At 41.0% G+C, this 17,522-nt stretch overlaps 1 protein-coding gene across 1 annotated transcript in view; it reads right to left on the bottom strand.

The window, feature by feature from the left end:
- LOC141147431 (uromodulin-like) overlaps positions 1-6,200 on the bottom strand; it is a 34,756-nt gene extending 28,556 nt beyond the window's left edge. The window contains exon 1 of the mRNA XM_073634667.1: positions 6,092-6,200. Within this exon, the coding sequence (XP_073490768.1) occupies positions 6,092-6,200 (109 nt within the window). The remainder of the gene's footprint in view (positions 1-6,091) is intronic.
- Between the last annotated feature and the right edge of the window lie 11,322 nt (positions 6,201-17,522).

Here is a 17,522-nt window from a genome sequence, read left to right as displayed (position 1 = left end):
GATATTAGGTTGTCCTGCAGTCCAGTAGGATAGTCTTAGGAGACAATGGGTACCTGAGAACACTGAAGTAGGAAAGGGCCAGTTAGGGGTTAAGGCTCTGTAGGGTAGACACTGGCCAACAGTACTAGATATGCTCGATAGTGGGCAGATGAAAAGCAATGAGAAGTAATAGTAAGAGGGCAGAGGGTAATAACTCTTCTCAAAGATATGCACAAAGTCAACAAGTGAGAAAACAATGGGTCAAGAACCTGCTCATCAGCATTCCCTACTCAGTTGCAGAAGGATTTGCCATTGGAGGGGCCCCTCTTTTGGAGTGGTGTTGATTCCTGGTGACCTCTTCTGGTGATTCAACAGAAGGAGAATCTAGGAGTGCAATGGCAGTCTTCAGTGTCTCTGAAATGGCCCTATGTGGCAGCAATACCAGGCATCCAGTCCGGGTTGTGCCTTCTGACTCCCCAGTGGCATGATGAAAGGCCATTGAGTTGAACTTAGTATCAGCAGCCAGCTGTGGGCAATCTCTCTCTCTCTCTCTCTCTGTCCAGCAGTCTGCAGCATGTGGCTTTCTGGAGCATGCCAGACACAATTATGACACAGCATACAATCACTAACTGGCCTCCTAAAAGCTCTCTCTCTCTCTAGCAGGTCATTCCCTGCTAACCAATCTGTCAGCAACCAGGTGAGTCACTGTGGAAACAAGGAGTGGCTGGTAATTAACCGACAGCTGAGCAGCCTCTGTGCACTGAAAGAAAAGGGCTGCCTGTAAGTAGCAGAAGACAGCCCTACCAACAGTAAAATATTACCTGGCAGGCCGCAGGAAAAGAGGGGGGATGAGAGAGCTCCCCCTGAACTGTACCAGACCACATGCCCTCAACATTGGGAGGGTGCTTTGAGGTAGCCCCCAAAGCACCTTGTCCCCATGTTGATGAGGAACATTTAATGGACAACCGTCTCCCCACAACAAAAAGAAAAAAACTAAAGATGAAAATGGAAATTGTTTGTTGAATCTAAAGGGAATGAAGGAATTTCTAATCATTGAATTTGCTTCCAGACTAGAAAAATTAGAACTAGTCTTATGCACACGCATTTGCCAAAGATCATCCGGTAGTAGAAAATTCCTTTTATGGAAATGAAGACATTGACATGGTACTCGAATGAAAAGCCATTTGAAATCAGATGAGTCCATGAAGGCACCATTGAATGGTCGGACAAGTGATTTTTTTATACGTTCCTATCTGAATGTTCAAAAGGGGGAGGAACATTTGTATGTAATGAATCATGAAAGAGAACCAATAATGGACCCAGCTGCTACAGATTAATTGGCAAAAAAGAAATGTTTCCATTTTACCCAGATCATTCCTTAGACCCAACACGTCTCTCATACCTTGCAGAGAATAAGGGTCTTGTTATGAAATGATGACATGTGTCTGTGGTTCAGAGCTTAGGGCCGTTCCTTCCTGACTCTTACTTCTTATTGCCTCATATCTCTGAAGGGCAGCTTCATTGGCCAATTGGCGGGTGCAGGGAAGAGTTGGCCTAAGTACACAGCCCCATGGTCTTGAAGACACTGGTCTATCATAGCAACCTGGTTTGGGGGTTTCATGAGATCCGTGCAAGGTATGTGAGTCTTCATACAGGTATTGAACACACTTTCCTCTAGAATATTCCCTTTAGGAAACTTCTCTAGATGTGTATTAAGGGACAAAAATAGGAGAAAAGTGTACGGAATCTTGGATGAATTACTTATAACCATATATAATGTACACAAGAGCAACCAATCAATGATATGATCATCACATTATATTGTACAGGTATAAAATAATCCACAGGACTTCCACCATTGTGATCTGATCGAAGAAAAAAACCCTTACCAGGAGTGGTGGGAATAGGACCTGGAAAATAGAATAAATAATATAAATAAATACATATTATTATTTGACCAGAGTGAGTGAAAAAATCAAAAGACGAGGATGGAAATTGTTAGTTGAATCTAATGGGAACGAAGGGATTTCTACTTATTGAATTTGCTTCCGGACGAGACAAATCCAACTGCTACTGATTAATTTGGCATTTTACCCAGATTACTCCTTGGACCCCAAATAATCTCTCATACCTTGCAGAGTATCTGTGGATCAGAGCTCATGGCTGTCCCTTCCTGACTCTTATGGGGCGTACACACGGTCGGACTTTTCGTCTACAAAAGTCCGACAGCCTGTCCGACAGACTTCCGGCGGACTTTCGGCGGACTTGCAGCAGACTTTCTAACGAACGGACTTGCCTACACACGACCACACAAAAGTCCGACGGATTCGTACGTGATGACGTACACCGGACTAAAATAAGGAAGTTCATAGCCAGTAGCCAATAGCTGCCCTAGCGTGGGTTTTTGTCCGTCGGACTAGCACACAGACGAGCGGATTTCAGGGTCCGTCGTAGTTACGATGTAAAGATTTGAAGCATGTTTCAAATCTAAAGTCTGTCGGATTTGAGGCTGAAAAAGTCTGCTGAAAGTCCGGAGAAGCCCACACACGATCGGATTACCAGCCAGCTTTAGTCCGCCGGCGTCCGTTGGACTTTTGTAGACGAAAAGTCCGACCGTGTGTACGCCCCATTACATCCTATTGGCTCATATCTCTGAAGGGCAGTTTTATCAGCCTATTAGCAAAGGAAGGGAAGTGTTGACCTACTCCAGGATCTTGTAGACATTTGCCTATTATAGCAACTGAGGGTTACGGGTCTCATGAGGTCTCTGCAAGGTATGTGGGTCTTCACACAGGTATAGAACACACTTTCCTCTAGGATATTCCCTTTAGGAGACAAAAGTTTACAGAATCTTGGATGGTATCTCAGAAGGGCAGCTACATCAACCAATTGGTGGGGGAAGGGAGGAGTTGGCCTATGTGGTCAGCTCCAGGGTCTTGTAGACATTGGCTTCTTACAGAAAACTGGGGTTGGGGGCTTCATGAGGTTCCTGCAAGGTATGTGAGTCTTCATACAGGTCAAGAACACACTTTCCTCTAGAATATTCCCTTTAGGAAACTTCTCTAGATGTGTATTGAGGGACAAAAATTAGCAGAAAAGTGTACAGAATCCTGAATGGTTTACTCATCACCATATATAATGTAAAACAAGAGCAACCAATCAATGACATGGTCATCACATTATAATTAGAGAGCTGAGAGAGCCACTGCTCTGGGGCACATCACTGGATTAAGATCAGGTAAGTATTTATAGGGGGATGGGAGGAGCTGCATGCAGTAGGTTTTTTACCTTTTTCCTTCTTTTGTATTATGGTAAAAAAATATTTTACCTTTATATTTTACCTTTAGAACTAGGGATGGGCTTTATGTTTGAGTCGAACATGAGTTAGACTCGAACATTGGCTGTTCACCCGTTCGCCTGAATAGCGAACAATTTGGGGTGTTCGCGGCAAATTCGAAAGCCGCGGAACACCCTTTAAAAGTCTATGGGAGAAATCTAATCTTTAAATTTCATACCTGGGGGGTGTCTACAGTATGCCTGTAAAGTGGCGTATGTTTCCCATGTTTAGAACAGTCTGACAGCAAAATTATATTTCTAAAGGGAAAAAAAGTCATTTAAAAGTGCTAGCGCTAGTGCTGGCTATAATGATTAAGGGGAACCTCGCGCCAAAATTAAAAAAAAATGGCATGGGGGTCCCCCTCAAAATCCATACCAGACACTTCAGGTCTGGTATGGATTTTAAGGGGAACCCCATGCCAAAATTAAAAAGAAAATTACTGTCAATAAAGACAAGACAAAACAAAAAAAATCACAAGTATAGATTCTTCATACAAAACTTATAGAAAATTGTTAACAGTGAGATAAGGAACTGTCGCATATGCCTATGACATTCGGAAGTATAGCCTATTATGGAGCAGTACTAGGTCTGTATCCTCACTTGTGGTAGTCAAATACAGTTACCCCATCACCCCTAACGGGATCACACTGTGAAGGGGTTATACAGGTATCTGGATACAATAACCTTAGTATTCGTGTTGCTCAGAAGTATCAGAATTTTGCATAACACAAGAACAAAATTAGGGTAAACTGAGGGCAACTAAAACTATATCAAAGGGAAAGGTAAAGAAAAATATAGTTACCATCATTTAATTCAGATACCACAGTAATCAGAATACAAGACCTTGGGTTTGGCAAAGTTATGGTTTAAGGTCTGTAGATGCCTGTTGGTAGAGGAACCAAGCTTGCCAAGATCTTACAAAGTGGTGTGCTTTAAGTTTTTTGAACGCCAATAATTTTTCATATTGGCACTGTGTATTAACTCTTGTAGTTATTTCTCTCATTGTAGGAAGGGTAGAGGCTTTCCATTTACTCGCTAAGGCTGTTCTAGCTGCAAATAGTACATTGGCTATTACAGTTCTAACTGTAAGAGGATACGTATCTAATCCTATATTCAGGAGAGCCAGTGCCGGAGTCAATGGCGTATAATGCCCTATGATTTCGCTTAAACCATGGCTATATTTTCCCAAAAGGTCGTTATGTGAGGACAGTTCCACAACACATGGAACAGGTTCCCTATTTGATCACATCCTCTCCAACATTTGTTAGTGGAGTCTGGAAATATTTTTGACAATCTGCAAGGGGTCATGTACCTCCTGTGATAAATTTTTTGAAAGGTTTCCCAGTGATCAACACAGGAGGACATACTGTAACTCAGGTCTATGGATTTCAACCATTGTTGCAGAGAGAATTCTTTCTCTAGATCTTTTTCCCATTTCAGCATGTCCGGTGTTTTGGTCGTCAGTGTTGGACCCATCAAGGTGTTGTAAAAAAAGGAAATCCCCCGAATGGATGTGTATGATTTCCCCCGTAGGAATTCCTAAATAGGGTGTGGGATTTCTATGTATTCTTTGCATTTGGTAGTCGCATGGAAATGTCTAATTTGCAATAACCTATAAGTATCGAAAGGTAGCTTGCTTTGTTGTAAGTTTTGTAGAAAGTTTATACCCTTTTATGACAATCTCTTACATCAAAACCACTGATGAGCCATTCATACGTTTTAACCGGGATGTCTAATTTATGATTGGTTTCTTTATGGGCTATACTGGTAGTTAGGGTGCGCCGGGCCTTTAAAGTGGCTCCTAGTGTAGGATGGGGCACAGTGGAAACAACTAAAGGGGACATGAGGGATGCGGCTAACAGCACTAGGAAGTCCTGGTGTTTCGTAAAACTTTGTTCCATGTTGACCCATAGTTTATCACCTGACTTTTGAACCAAATGTTTAACTTGGTTTACCAAGGACGCATTGTAGTAGCCCAGGAGGTCTAGTAGACCTATCCCACCATTATTTTTCAGTAGTTGTAATGAGGAAAGAGCAATCCTCCTATTTTTGCTTTGCCATATGTATTCCCTCAATAGGGAGTTGTATTTATTGAAGAAGGAGTTAGGGATATGGATAGGGAGTGTTCTAAACGAATATAATATCCGTGGGAGAACCTGCATTTTGAAGGCAGCTGATCTTCCTACCCATAAAAGATGGGTTTTCCCTATTCGCTGTAGATCTTCAGTAATATTAGTCAGTAAGGGGGGGAAATTAAGCTCATAGAGTGAGTTAGCTGGATAAGAAAGTTGTATTCCTAGATATGCTATAGATTTAGAACCCCAGGTATATGGAAAATCTTGTTTCAGTAGATTAATTTGTTCTTGGGGTAGTCCCATGGCAAGTATTTGACATTTATGGGAGTTGACTTTATAGTAAGAGACTCTCCCAAATTCTTCTATCAATTGTTGGATTCTATGTAGTGAATTATAGGGCTCGGAAGGGGCTCGGAAGCTCGGAAGGGGAAAGAATAATGTCATCTGCAAACAGACCTATTTTGTGTTCAGTTTGTCCCACTATTAATCCCTTAAGGGAGTCACACCTGATGGCCTCAGCAAAGGGTTCTATTGCCAGGGAGAATATGATTGGGGATAGAGGGCAACCCTGTCTCGTGCCATTCGAAAGGTTGAATGACCCAGATAGAATGCCGTCAGTATATACCCTCGCGGAGGAGTTATGGTATAGTGTCATAATAGCAGAGTGCATTGACCCCGACACCCCAAATTTAGACAGTACCAGTGAGAGATATTCCCAATGGACTCTGTTGAATGCCTTCTAGAGCATCCAGAGCAAGGAGCAGAGAAGGCACCCGACAGGCCTCAGCGTGATGTATTAGATTGACCATCCTCCGAGTGCCCTTGTCTCCCCCTCACAAAACCAACCTGTTCTGGTCCTAAAAGGAGTGGTGTTAGGCCTAGAAGTCTGTTTGCTAGTATTTTGGAGTATATTTTTAAATCTGAGTTTAGAAGTGATATTGGTCTGAAGTTTTGAGGTTGGTTAGGCTCCTTTGCAGGTTTAGGCAGAGCCACAATAACTGCTTCTAGCATTTCTTTAGGAAAATGACCTGTTAATACTGCTTGGTTGTAGAGGTTAACCATGTGAGGGCCTAGGATTGATTTAAGGGCTTTGTAATACTCAGAAGATAATCCATCCATTCCCGGTGATTTACCCAAAGGGAAGGATGCGAAAACATCTAAAATTTCTTTCAATTCTATAGGGCGATTTAGGAGGTTTTTAGAGGTTTCATCCAGCACTGGTAGATTTAGTTTGTGTAGAAAATTAGTGACTACTTCTGTGTTGGGTTGGGGGGTGCCAGTATCATCCTTTAAGTTATACAGGGAGGCATAATATTCCCTGAATGTTTGGGCTATCCCAGAGGGGTCAAGGGCTGTTTTGTCTGTTGTATGATGATGAAGTTGGGTAATTTTTTTCCCTGGCTTTTTTTTGTTTACGTAGTAGTGCCATTTTTTTCCCCACTCTGTTATGTTGTGAGTAAGTCAATAATTTAAGACCTTTGATATATTTATCATGGTCGGATATTAAAACTGTTCTAAGTTCCTCTCTGAGGAACGTGAGCTTGGACAGTAAGGAGTTCTGGGGTGAATTTTTGTGTTGGGTTTTAAGTGTGTCAATTTCAGCAAGGAGGGTGGAGATAATTAGGTTTTTCTTTTTCCTCTCCCCAGAGGCCATCTGGATCAACACCCCCTAGAGAAAGCCTTGTGGGTACACCAAAGGTTGAATACACTGCTGGAGGATTCCGAATTGAAGAGAAAGAACTCCTCCAGCTTTGTGTTCAGCTCCGTTATATATGTGGGATGTGAGAGAATATACGTATTGTTCCGCCATAATGGCACATATTTACCTGTGCGACCCGCATGGTCGGACCATGTAATATTGTAAATTTTTGCCTCTGTTACCCTTTGGAGAAGATTTTTATCAGTTATAAAGCAGTCAATTCTTGAATAAGTGTTATGGGGATTCGAGAAAAATGTATAGTCTCTCTCCGACGTGTTATGGTAGCGCCACGGGTCATGGAGATCTTCCTGTAGTAAGTATTGTTTGAGTCCTGCTTTCCTTGTTGTAATCTTGGAGGTAGTGTCCATTTTCCATTTCCCCACATATTAACAACTGGCCCTTCTGAATTGAGCGAGCTTTGGCTAGGGTCCTCTTGAGAAACCGTATTTGATGCCTGTTGGGAGCATAGATATTCACTATTGTGTAAAGGACTCTGTTTAATTCTGCAACTAGAATTGCGTATCTCCCTTCTGTATCCATCAGTGAGGTATGCAATTTAAAGGATATTGTGTCTTTTAAGGCTATCATTACACCTCTTTTTTTTTCTTTAAAATTGGCTTGATAGACATTGGGGAATCGTTTATGGGTGCATTTGGGAGGTTTTGTAACCAGGAAGTGAGATTCCTGCACGCAGAGCTCATCACAATGATGGTGTTCGGCTTCTTTCCATAGTGCCCTTCTCTTATAGGGGCTGTTGAGGCCTTTGGCGTTCAAGGATAAAAATGTAAGTGCCATCAAAGGTATTCAGAGAGCTGAGAGCTTTGTCTTCAAAGTTTCCATATTGCTGATTAAGAAGAAGGTAAATGTGGTAACCAGAACATAAGAACATTGAACAAAGGGAGACAAACGGGATACTTGTGTCGGTGTAGGTCATTTTTTGCCTAGGAAGGACAACATGTAGGGTACAGATGAATCCTGTACACAGATCCAACGGGGGTAATCGAGTATAACCGTACAGGATCTTAGTATGTACAATGTAATTTTTTTTTTTTTTTTTTTATGCATCAGAGCCGTAACATAAAAGGTATGCAGGCCTGGGGTGCAATCTTGAGCTTGAAGGTTCAAGTGTTCGACGGTAGGTCAGCAATATCCTCTTCATCTTGAGGGAGGAGTCCCCAGGATTTCATCAATTCCAGACCTTCATCCAGAGTGGATACGATCGAGGTCTTGTTCTTTCTTTCAATAGAGAGTTTAGTTGAAAATTTCCATTTGTAGAGAATATTATTATTTCTCGGTATCTTGGTAATGGTGATAAGGTTTTTGCGGGCTTGAATGGTTGCCTGTGAAAGGTCTATATATAGCGAAATTCCAGAATATGGTTCTGGTAGAGAGTTGTGCTTACGGGAGAAGTGCATAAGCTGATCCTTAACATGAAAGTAGTGGATTTTAGCTATCACATCTCTGGGCACCCGATCTGGTAGATAGGACGGCTTTGGGAGGCGGTGAGCCCTATCTATCACCAATTCGTGTGTTTTGGTCATTGGCAGCAATTTTGCAATCATTTTCTGCAGGTATGGGCGGGAATTGTTTCCGGGATGCCTCTAAATTTGACATTATTCCTGCGGGAACGGTCCTCGATGTCCGCCATTTTGATTTTCAGGTTGCGGATTTCATCAGCTAGTTCATCGTGGGCATCAACCACTTCGTTATGCGCTAGTGTATAATCGCTCAGTTTATTTTCAATATTTTCAATATAATCAACTCTGTCTCCTATGGCTACAATCTCTCTATTTGTCTGTTTCATGAAATTTGACATGTCATGTTGTAATGCTCCACGCAGTGTAATGAGCATGTCTTTGAGAGCAGAGTCAAGTATAGGCTGTCCCACTGAAGCCGTTAGTGTCAGTGAGACTGACAGTGTCAGGGGAGGAATCACTCACTGTGTCACCACCAGCCGTCAGTTTCCTCCTCTGTTTCACAGGGCTATTGAATGTGGATGGAGGAGAGCGGTCTCCGCTGTCCTGAACTGTATATTCAGAATGCAGTGATGTGTTCTTATTGGCAGCAGCCACTCCTGTTCTCTTCTGTGTAACTCCAGCGGTGCCGACGCAATCTTGTGAGGTCCGCGGCTCCGAGACTCTGCAGAAGTCTGTGAGTCTACGGGGCCCCTCACTGACTTTTCTCTTCCCCCGCATGCCGCTTCCACCTCTCTGGCTCGTTCGGTGGATGTCAATTAGATGTGCCAAGTCACGTTATGTGTCGCCTGTCGGATCCTGTGGACCCGGAGGAGATTCACAATGCGGCCATCTCCTCAGGCTGCCGGCCACGCCCCCCCAAACACTTTTTATGACAATAACTTGCATACTGTAAAAGCCTTTAAAATTAGCACTTTTGATTTTTCATGTTCGTGTCCCATAGACTTTAGCGGAGGGGGGGGGGTGTTCGGCTCATCCCTATTTAGAACTACTACAGGTATGTGAGTCTTCATACAGGTATAGAGCACACTTTCCTCTAGAATATTGTACAAGTATAAAATAATCCCCTGGACTTCTACCACTGTGATCTGAAGAATAAAACACTTACTAGGAGTGGTGGGGGGAATCGGAACTGTAAAATAGAATAAATAATAAAATTAATACATATTATCAGACACATTGACAATTTTCATTGTTACTTGTATGTCTGGTTTGGTTGTTTGAAATTTGGGGTTGGGAATTTGGGATTGAAGCAAATGTAATAATCACTGTAGGCCCTTATGGTACCCCAACTTTAACCCATCCCTAACAATTATCACTGACACCCCTGTACAGGATATCTACAATCAAGAGATACATTAACATAAGATTTACACCTTTATATATGACCTTAATGATCCCTCTTAGTACTTTCTACAATTCCAATGTGAAATGATGTCAACAGTCCCAAATTCTTTATCATATACAAATTTATTGTAACTATTTAATAAAAATCTACTGAAAAATAAAATGTCAAGGGATGAATGGCTATGTTTGGAGAAAAGATCAATGTTATTGTGTCTTAACCCTTTCATGACTACTAAGCCTATTTCTGACATTTGGTGATTACAAGTTAAAATCTAGATTTTTTGCTAGAAAATTACTTAGAACCCCCAAACATTATATATATATATCTATATCTATCTATATATATATCTATCTATATATCTATCTATCTATCTATCTATCTATCTATCTATCTATCTATCTATCTATCTATCTATCTATCTATCTATCTATCTATCTATATATATATATATATAGATAGATATATAGATATATATCTATCTATATATCTATCTATATATATATATATATATATATATATATATATAGATAGATAGATATAGATATAGATATAGATATAGATATAGATATAGATATATATATTCTCCTGATTCTCTGCTAATATATATAGAGAATAAAATGGCAAATGTTGCAATATTTTATGTCACACGGTATTTGTTCAGAGGTGTTTTAAACATAACTTTTTGGGAAAAAGACACTTTCATGAATTTAAAAAAAATGGAAAAGTAAAGTTACCCCAATTTTTTTGTATAATGTGAAAGATGATGTTACGCCAAGTAAATAGATACCAAACATGTCATGCTTTATAAATGCACGCACTCGTGGAATGGCGACAAACTACGGTACCTAAAAATCTCCATAGGCGACGCTTTAAAAATGTTTTACGGTTACCAAGTTAGAGTTATAGAGGAGGTCTAGTACTATAATTATTGCTCTCCCATTGATGATCACGGCGAAAGCTTACATGTGTGATTTGAACAGTGTTTACATATGCGGGCACGACTTCCGTATGCGTTTTCTTTGCTGCGCGAGCTCGCGGGGACGGGGGTGCTTTAATTTTTTTTTCTTATTTATTTTATTTACTTTTATATAATTAAATTGTGTTTTCAAAAAAAAATTTTGATCATTGTTATTGCTGTCACAAGGAATGTGAACATCCCTTGTGACAGTAATAGGTGGTGACAGGTATTCTTTATGGAGGGATCGGGGGTCGAAAAGACCCCAAACCCCTCCTTTGGACTTCAAAGTATTCAGATCACCAAAAACGGCGAAATTTAATACTGTATTTTTTTTTTAATCCGGCACCATTGGCAGCCGAGTAAACCGGAAGTGTCGTTGTGATGTCACTTCCGTGTTTACATTCAAGAGACTGGAACAAAGCTTCGTTCTAGTCTGTCTCTAGCCGCCGGAAGTGGTGCATCGCGGATCGGGACTCCTGGTGGGGCGGGAGGCCCGCTAAGAGCAGCAGGAGGCAGCGGGAGGGGGGTGTCCCCTTCCGCTCCTCCGGTATAACAGCCAAGTGGCTTTTAGCCGCATCAGTTGTTATACCTGGAAAGCCAATCACCCGCTCTAAAAAACTGTACCAGGATGATGCCTGCTGTGGGCATCATCCAAGTATATCCCCCGAAAGCCGAGGCCGCATATCTGCGTACACTCAGCGGGAAGGGGTTAAAATTTGTCTAAATTTGTCATATGACCACCTAAACAAACATCAAAGCAGACCAGCAGACACACCCACTCCCAACGTACTTCCAGCTGCAAGTGACAGATCCCTTTACTGGCAGCTTGATTGCAAACAAAGGGTGGCGGGATGCTGGATGATGTCATTGACCAAAAATGGCCACACCCATATTTATGTCAGACAGCATCCAACCTTTTGTTTACATTCAGCTGATGTACAGGGATCTCCCAGTCAGCAGATTAATGAGGACGTGTCACTGGTTGCTAGGGCGCTGGTGACCGCTGTCTTCCTGGCAACCAGGATCCCTTAGCAGAAAGCTGTCACATTTAGCAGTGGTAGTAATACAAATGCTAAATGTATGACTTCCCGCTTCAGCCAGAGGTTTGGCTCAGTGGGCCGACAACCACCCCATTTAGGTAACTTGTTAGCTGAACAGCCAAAATTTGGAACAAATCCTATATTACTAGGAACATTTATTCCTAATAAACATCTCACTAGGGACTTACTGTGTCACCATGATAAGTCATGGAAATTGTTATCCCTGGATTTTCAACATTTATCACATGTACACTATACTGTCCATCAGCATTTAATGGACAGCCGTCTCCCCACCACAAGAAGTTTCAGAATAAGGGTCTGTATTGGAGGATCAGAAGGGATTGAATGCATTTAACATGAATGTGTCAGTTTACCTCATCCTCATCCCTAAGTATGAAAACAATTAAAAGAAAAGAAAAAAAAGAATATATATATATATATATATATATATATATATATATATATATATATATATATACAGACAGTATATATATAAAAACTTACTAGGGATGGTGGAAGAACCAATGGTGGAAGAACCGATGGTGGAAGATTCTGTAGAAAATAAAAACAGAACCTGTCAGTGATATATACTGCAGATTGTATTATTTCCTGAATGTTTTTTTTTTCTGAATACATTGGATAATGTAAACTTTAATAGCATGAGTACAGAGATTATTTAAGCTGGCCTTATACCTGTAAAGTTTTATTAGAAAAATGTCATTTTTAGAATGTTTGTTCGGTTAACTAATGCCGCGTACACACGGTCGGACTTTTCAGCTACAAAAGTCCGACAGCCCTTCCGACAGACTTTCGACAGACTTTCCACGGACTTTTGGCGGACTTTCAACGGACTTTCTAATGACCGGACTTGCCTACACACGATCACACCAAAGTCCGACGGATTCGTACGTGATGACGTTCACCGGACTAAAATAAGGAAGTTGATAGCTAGTAGCCAATAGCTGCCCTAGCGTCGTTTTTTATCCGTCGGACTAGCATACAGACGAGGGGATTTCTGGGTCCGGCGTAGTTACGACGTAAAGATTTGAAGCAAGTTCCAAATCTAAAGTCCGTCAGATTTGCGACTGGAAAAGTCCGCTGAAGGTCCAGTGAAGCCCACTTTTCCAGTCGCAAATCTGACGGACTTTAGATTTGGAACTTGCTTCAAATCTTTACGTTGTAACACTGCCGGACCCAGAAATCCGCTCATCTGTATGCTAGTCCGACGGACAAAAACCGACGCTAGGGCAGCTATTGGCTACTGGCTATCAACTTCCTTATTTTAGTCCGGTGTACGTCATCACGTACGAATCCGTCGGACTTTGGTGTGATCGTGTGTAGGCAAGTATGGTCATTAGAAAGTCTGTTGAAAGTCCACCAAAAGTCCATCGAAAGTCTGTCGGACGGGCTGTCGGACTTTTGTAGCTGAAAAGTCTGACCGTGTGTACGTGGCATAAGACATAAAGGGAACAATTTCAAAATTAGTTTTGAACAGAGTGAGCAAAAAAAATCTAAAGATGAGGATGGAAATTGTTTGTTGAATCTAAAGGGAATGAATTATTTTCTAATCATTGAACTTGCTTCCAGACTAGAAAAATCATAACTAGTCTTATTTGTCAAAGATCATCCCGCAGTAGAAAATTCCTTCTGTAGAAATGAAGACATTGATATGGTACTCGAATGAAAAGCCATTTGAAATCAGTTGAGTCCATAAAGGCACCATTGCATGGTCGGACGAGTGATTTTTATACGTTCCTATCTTAATGTTCAAAAGGTCAGCTTAAGATTTCCCCAACAAAGGAGGAGGAACATTTATATATAACGAATCATGAAAGAGAACCAATAATGGACCCAGCTGCTACAGATTCATTTGGCATTTTACCCAGATCACTCCTTGGACCCCAAATAATCTCTCATACCTTGCAGAGTATCTGTGGATCAGAGCTCAGGGCTGTTCCTTCCTGACTCTTACATCCTATTGGCTCACATCTCTGAAGGGCAGTTTTATCAGCCAATTAGCAAAGGAAGGGAAGTGTTGACCTACTCTGGGGTCTTGTAGACATTTGCCTATTATAGCAACTGGGGGTTTAGGGTCTCATGAGGTCTCTGCAAGGTATGTGAGTTTTCATACAGGTATAGAACACACTTTCCTCTAGAATATTCCCTTTAGGAGACAAAAGTTTACAGAATCTTGGATGGTATCTCAGAAGGGCAGCTACATCAACCAATTGGCAGGGGAAGGGAGGAGTTGGCTTATGTGCTCAGCTCTAGGGTCTTGTAGACATTGGCTTCTTACAGCAACCTTGGGTTGGGGGCTACATGAGGCAAGGTATGTGAGTCTTCATACCGGTATAGAGCACACTTTTCTGTAGAATATATCCTTTAGGAAACTTCTCTAGATGTGTATTGAGGGACAAAAATTAGGAGAAAAGTGTACGGAATCTTGGATGGTTTACTCATTACCATATATAATGTACAACAAGAGCAACCAATCAATAATATGATCATCGCATTATATTGTACAAGTATAAAATAATTCACAGGACTTCCACCATTGTGATCTGATAGAACAATAAAACACTTACCAGGAGTGGTGGGAATTCGACCTGGAAAATAGAATTAATGATATGAAATGAATACATATTATCAGACTCATTGACATGCTTCATTGTTAGTTGTAGGTCCGGTTTGGATAAATGAAATTTGGGGGTTGGGTATTTGGGATTGAAGCAAATGTGATATTCACTGTAGTCCCTCATGGTCAACTATCATTAAAGTGACTCTAAAGGATATTTTGCTTATAAATAACAAACACATTACACTTACCTGCTTACCTTTTATATCAATGGTTTTGCACAGAGAAGCCCCCATCCTCCTCTTCTCAGGTCCCCCACCAGCGCTCATGGCTCCTCCCCTCTGCTGAGATCCCCCACATCAAGCCACTGCCTCTCGGGGAACTCATATTTGCTCACTTCCCGAGCCGGCTCTGTGAGTCCATTGACACACGCAGCATGGCTCGGCCCCATCCCTCACTCTCTACTTACTGGTTGTGATTGACCGCAGTAGGAGCCAATGGCTCATGTTGCTGCCTCTCTGTCCAATAAGTAAAGAGAGAGCTGAGAGAGACACTGCTCTGGGGCACATCACTGGATTAAGATCAGGCTGAGTAAGTATTCATGGGGGGCTTGGAGTAACTGCATGCAGAAGGTTTTTTACCTTTTTCATTTTCTTGTATTATGGTAAAAAATATTTTACCTTTAGAACCACTACAGGTATGTGAGTTTTCATACAGGTATAGAGAACACCTTCCTCTAGAATATTGTACAAGTATAAAATAAACCCCTGGACTTCCACCATTGTGATCTGATAGAAGAATAAAACACTTACTAGGAGTGGTGGGGGGAACCGGAACTGTAAAATAAAATAAATAATAAAATAAATACATATTATCAGACACATTGACATTCTTAATTGTTACTTGTATGTCCGGTTTGGTTGTCTGAAATTTGGGGTTGGGAATTTGGGATTGAAGCAAATGTAATAATCACTGTAGGCCCTTATGGTACCCCAACTTTAACCCATCCCTAACAATTATCACTGACACCCCTATACAGGATATCTACAATCAAGAGATACATTAACATAAGATTTACACCTTTATATATGACCTTAATGATCCCTCTTAGTACTTTCTACAATTCCAATGTGAAATGATGTCAACAGTCCCAAATTCTTTATCATATACAAATTTATTGTAACTATTCAATGAAAATCTACTGAAAAATAAAATGTCTTAAGACGAGGGATGAATGGCTATGTTTGGAGAAAAGATCAATTTTATTGTGTCTTAAAATATGTCTAAATTTGTCATATGACCACCTAAACAAACATCAAAGCAGACCAGCAGACACACCCACTCCCAACCTACTTCCAGCTGCAAGTGACAGATCCCTTTACTGGCAGCTTGATTGCAAACAAAGGGGCAAGATGCTGGATGATGTCATTGACCAAAAATAACCACACCCATATTTTTGACAGACAGCATCCAGCCTTTTGTTTACATTCAGCTGGTAAAGTACAGGGATCTCCCAGTCAGCAGATTATTGAGGATGTGTCACTGGTTGCTAGGACTCTGGTGACCACTGTCTTCCTGGCAACCAGGAGCCCTGAGCAGAAAGCTGTCATCATTTAACACATGTACACTATACTGTCCATCAGCATTTAATGGACAACCGTCTCCCCACAACAAGAAGTTTCAGAATAAGGATCTTTATTGGAGAATCAGAAGGGATGCATTTAACATGAATGTGTAAGTTTTCCTCATCCCTACGTATGAAAACAATTAAAAGAAAAAAATATATATATATACTGTATATATATATATACAGTATATATATAAAAACTTACGAGGGATGGTAGGAGAATGAATGGTGGAAGAACCAATGGTGGAAGAACCGATGGTGGAAGAACCGGTGGTGGAAGAACCAATGGTTGAAGAACCGATAGTGGAAGAACCAATGGTGGAAGAACTGGTGGTGGAAGAACCGATGGTGGAAGAACCAATGGTGGAAGAACCGATAGTGGAAGAACCGATAGTGGAAGAACCGATAGTGGAAGAACCGATGGTGGAAGAACTGGTGGTGGAAGAACCGGTGGTGGAAGAACTGGTGGTGGAAGAACTGGTGGTGGAAGAACTGATGGTGGATGAACTGATGGTGGAAGATTCTGCAGAAAATAAAAACAGAACATGTCAGTGAAATATACTGTAGATTGTATTATTTCCTGAATGTTTTCAGCATACATTGGATAATGAAAACTTTAATAGCATGAGTACAGAGATTATTTAAGCTGGCCTTATACCTGTAAAGTTTTATTAGAAAAATATCATTTTTAGAATGCTTGTTCGATTAACTAAGACGTAAAGGGAACAATTTGAAAATTAGTTTCGACCAGAGTGAGCGAAAAAATTTAAAGATGAGGATGGAAATTGTTTGTTGAATCTAAAGGGAATGAAGGAATTTCTAATTATTGAATTTGTTTCCAGACTATAAAAATCAGAACTAGTCTTATGCACACGCATTTGTCAAAGATCATTCAATAGTAAAAAATTCATTCTATGAAAATGAAGACATTGATATGGTAATTGAACGAAAAGCCATTTGAAATCAGTTGAGTCCATGAAGGCACCATCGAATGGTCGGACGAGTGATTTTTTTTATACGTTCCTATCTGAATGTTCAAAAGGTCAGCTTAAGACTTTCCCCAATAAAGGAGGAGGAACATTTATACATAATGAATCATGAAAGAAACCAATAATGGACCCAGCTTCTACAGCTTAATTGGCAAAAAAGAAATGTTTCCATTTTACCCAGATCACTCCTTAGACCCAACGCGTCTCTCATACCTTGCAGAGTATAAGGGTCTTATTATGAAATGATGACATGTGTCTGTGGTTCAGAGCTCAGGGCTGTTCCTTCCTGACTCTTATTTCTTACTGGCTCATATCTCTGAAGGGCAGCTTCATTGACCAATTGACAGGGGCAGGGAAGATTTGGCCTAAGTACTCACCTCCAGGGTCTTGAAGACACTGGCCTATCATAGCAACCTGGTT

Source organism: Aquarana catesbeiana, linkage group LG06 (assembly GCF_042186555.1).
Source record: "Aquarana catesbeiana isolate 2022-GZ linkage group LG06, ASM4218655v1, whole genome shotgun sequence".
NCBI lineage: Eukaryota > Metazoa > Chordata > Amphibia > Anura > Ranidae > Aquarana > Aquarana catesbeiana.
This window is presented reverse-complemented; position numbering and strand designations above follow the sequence as displayed.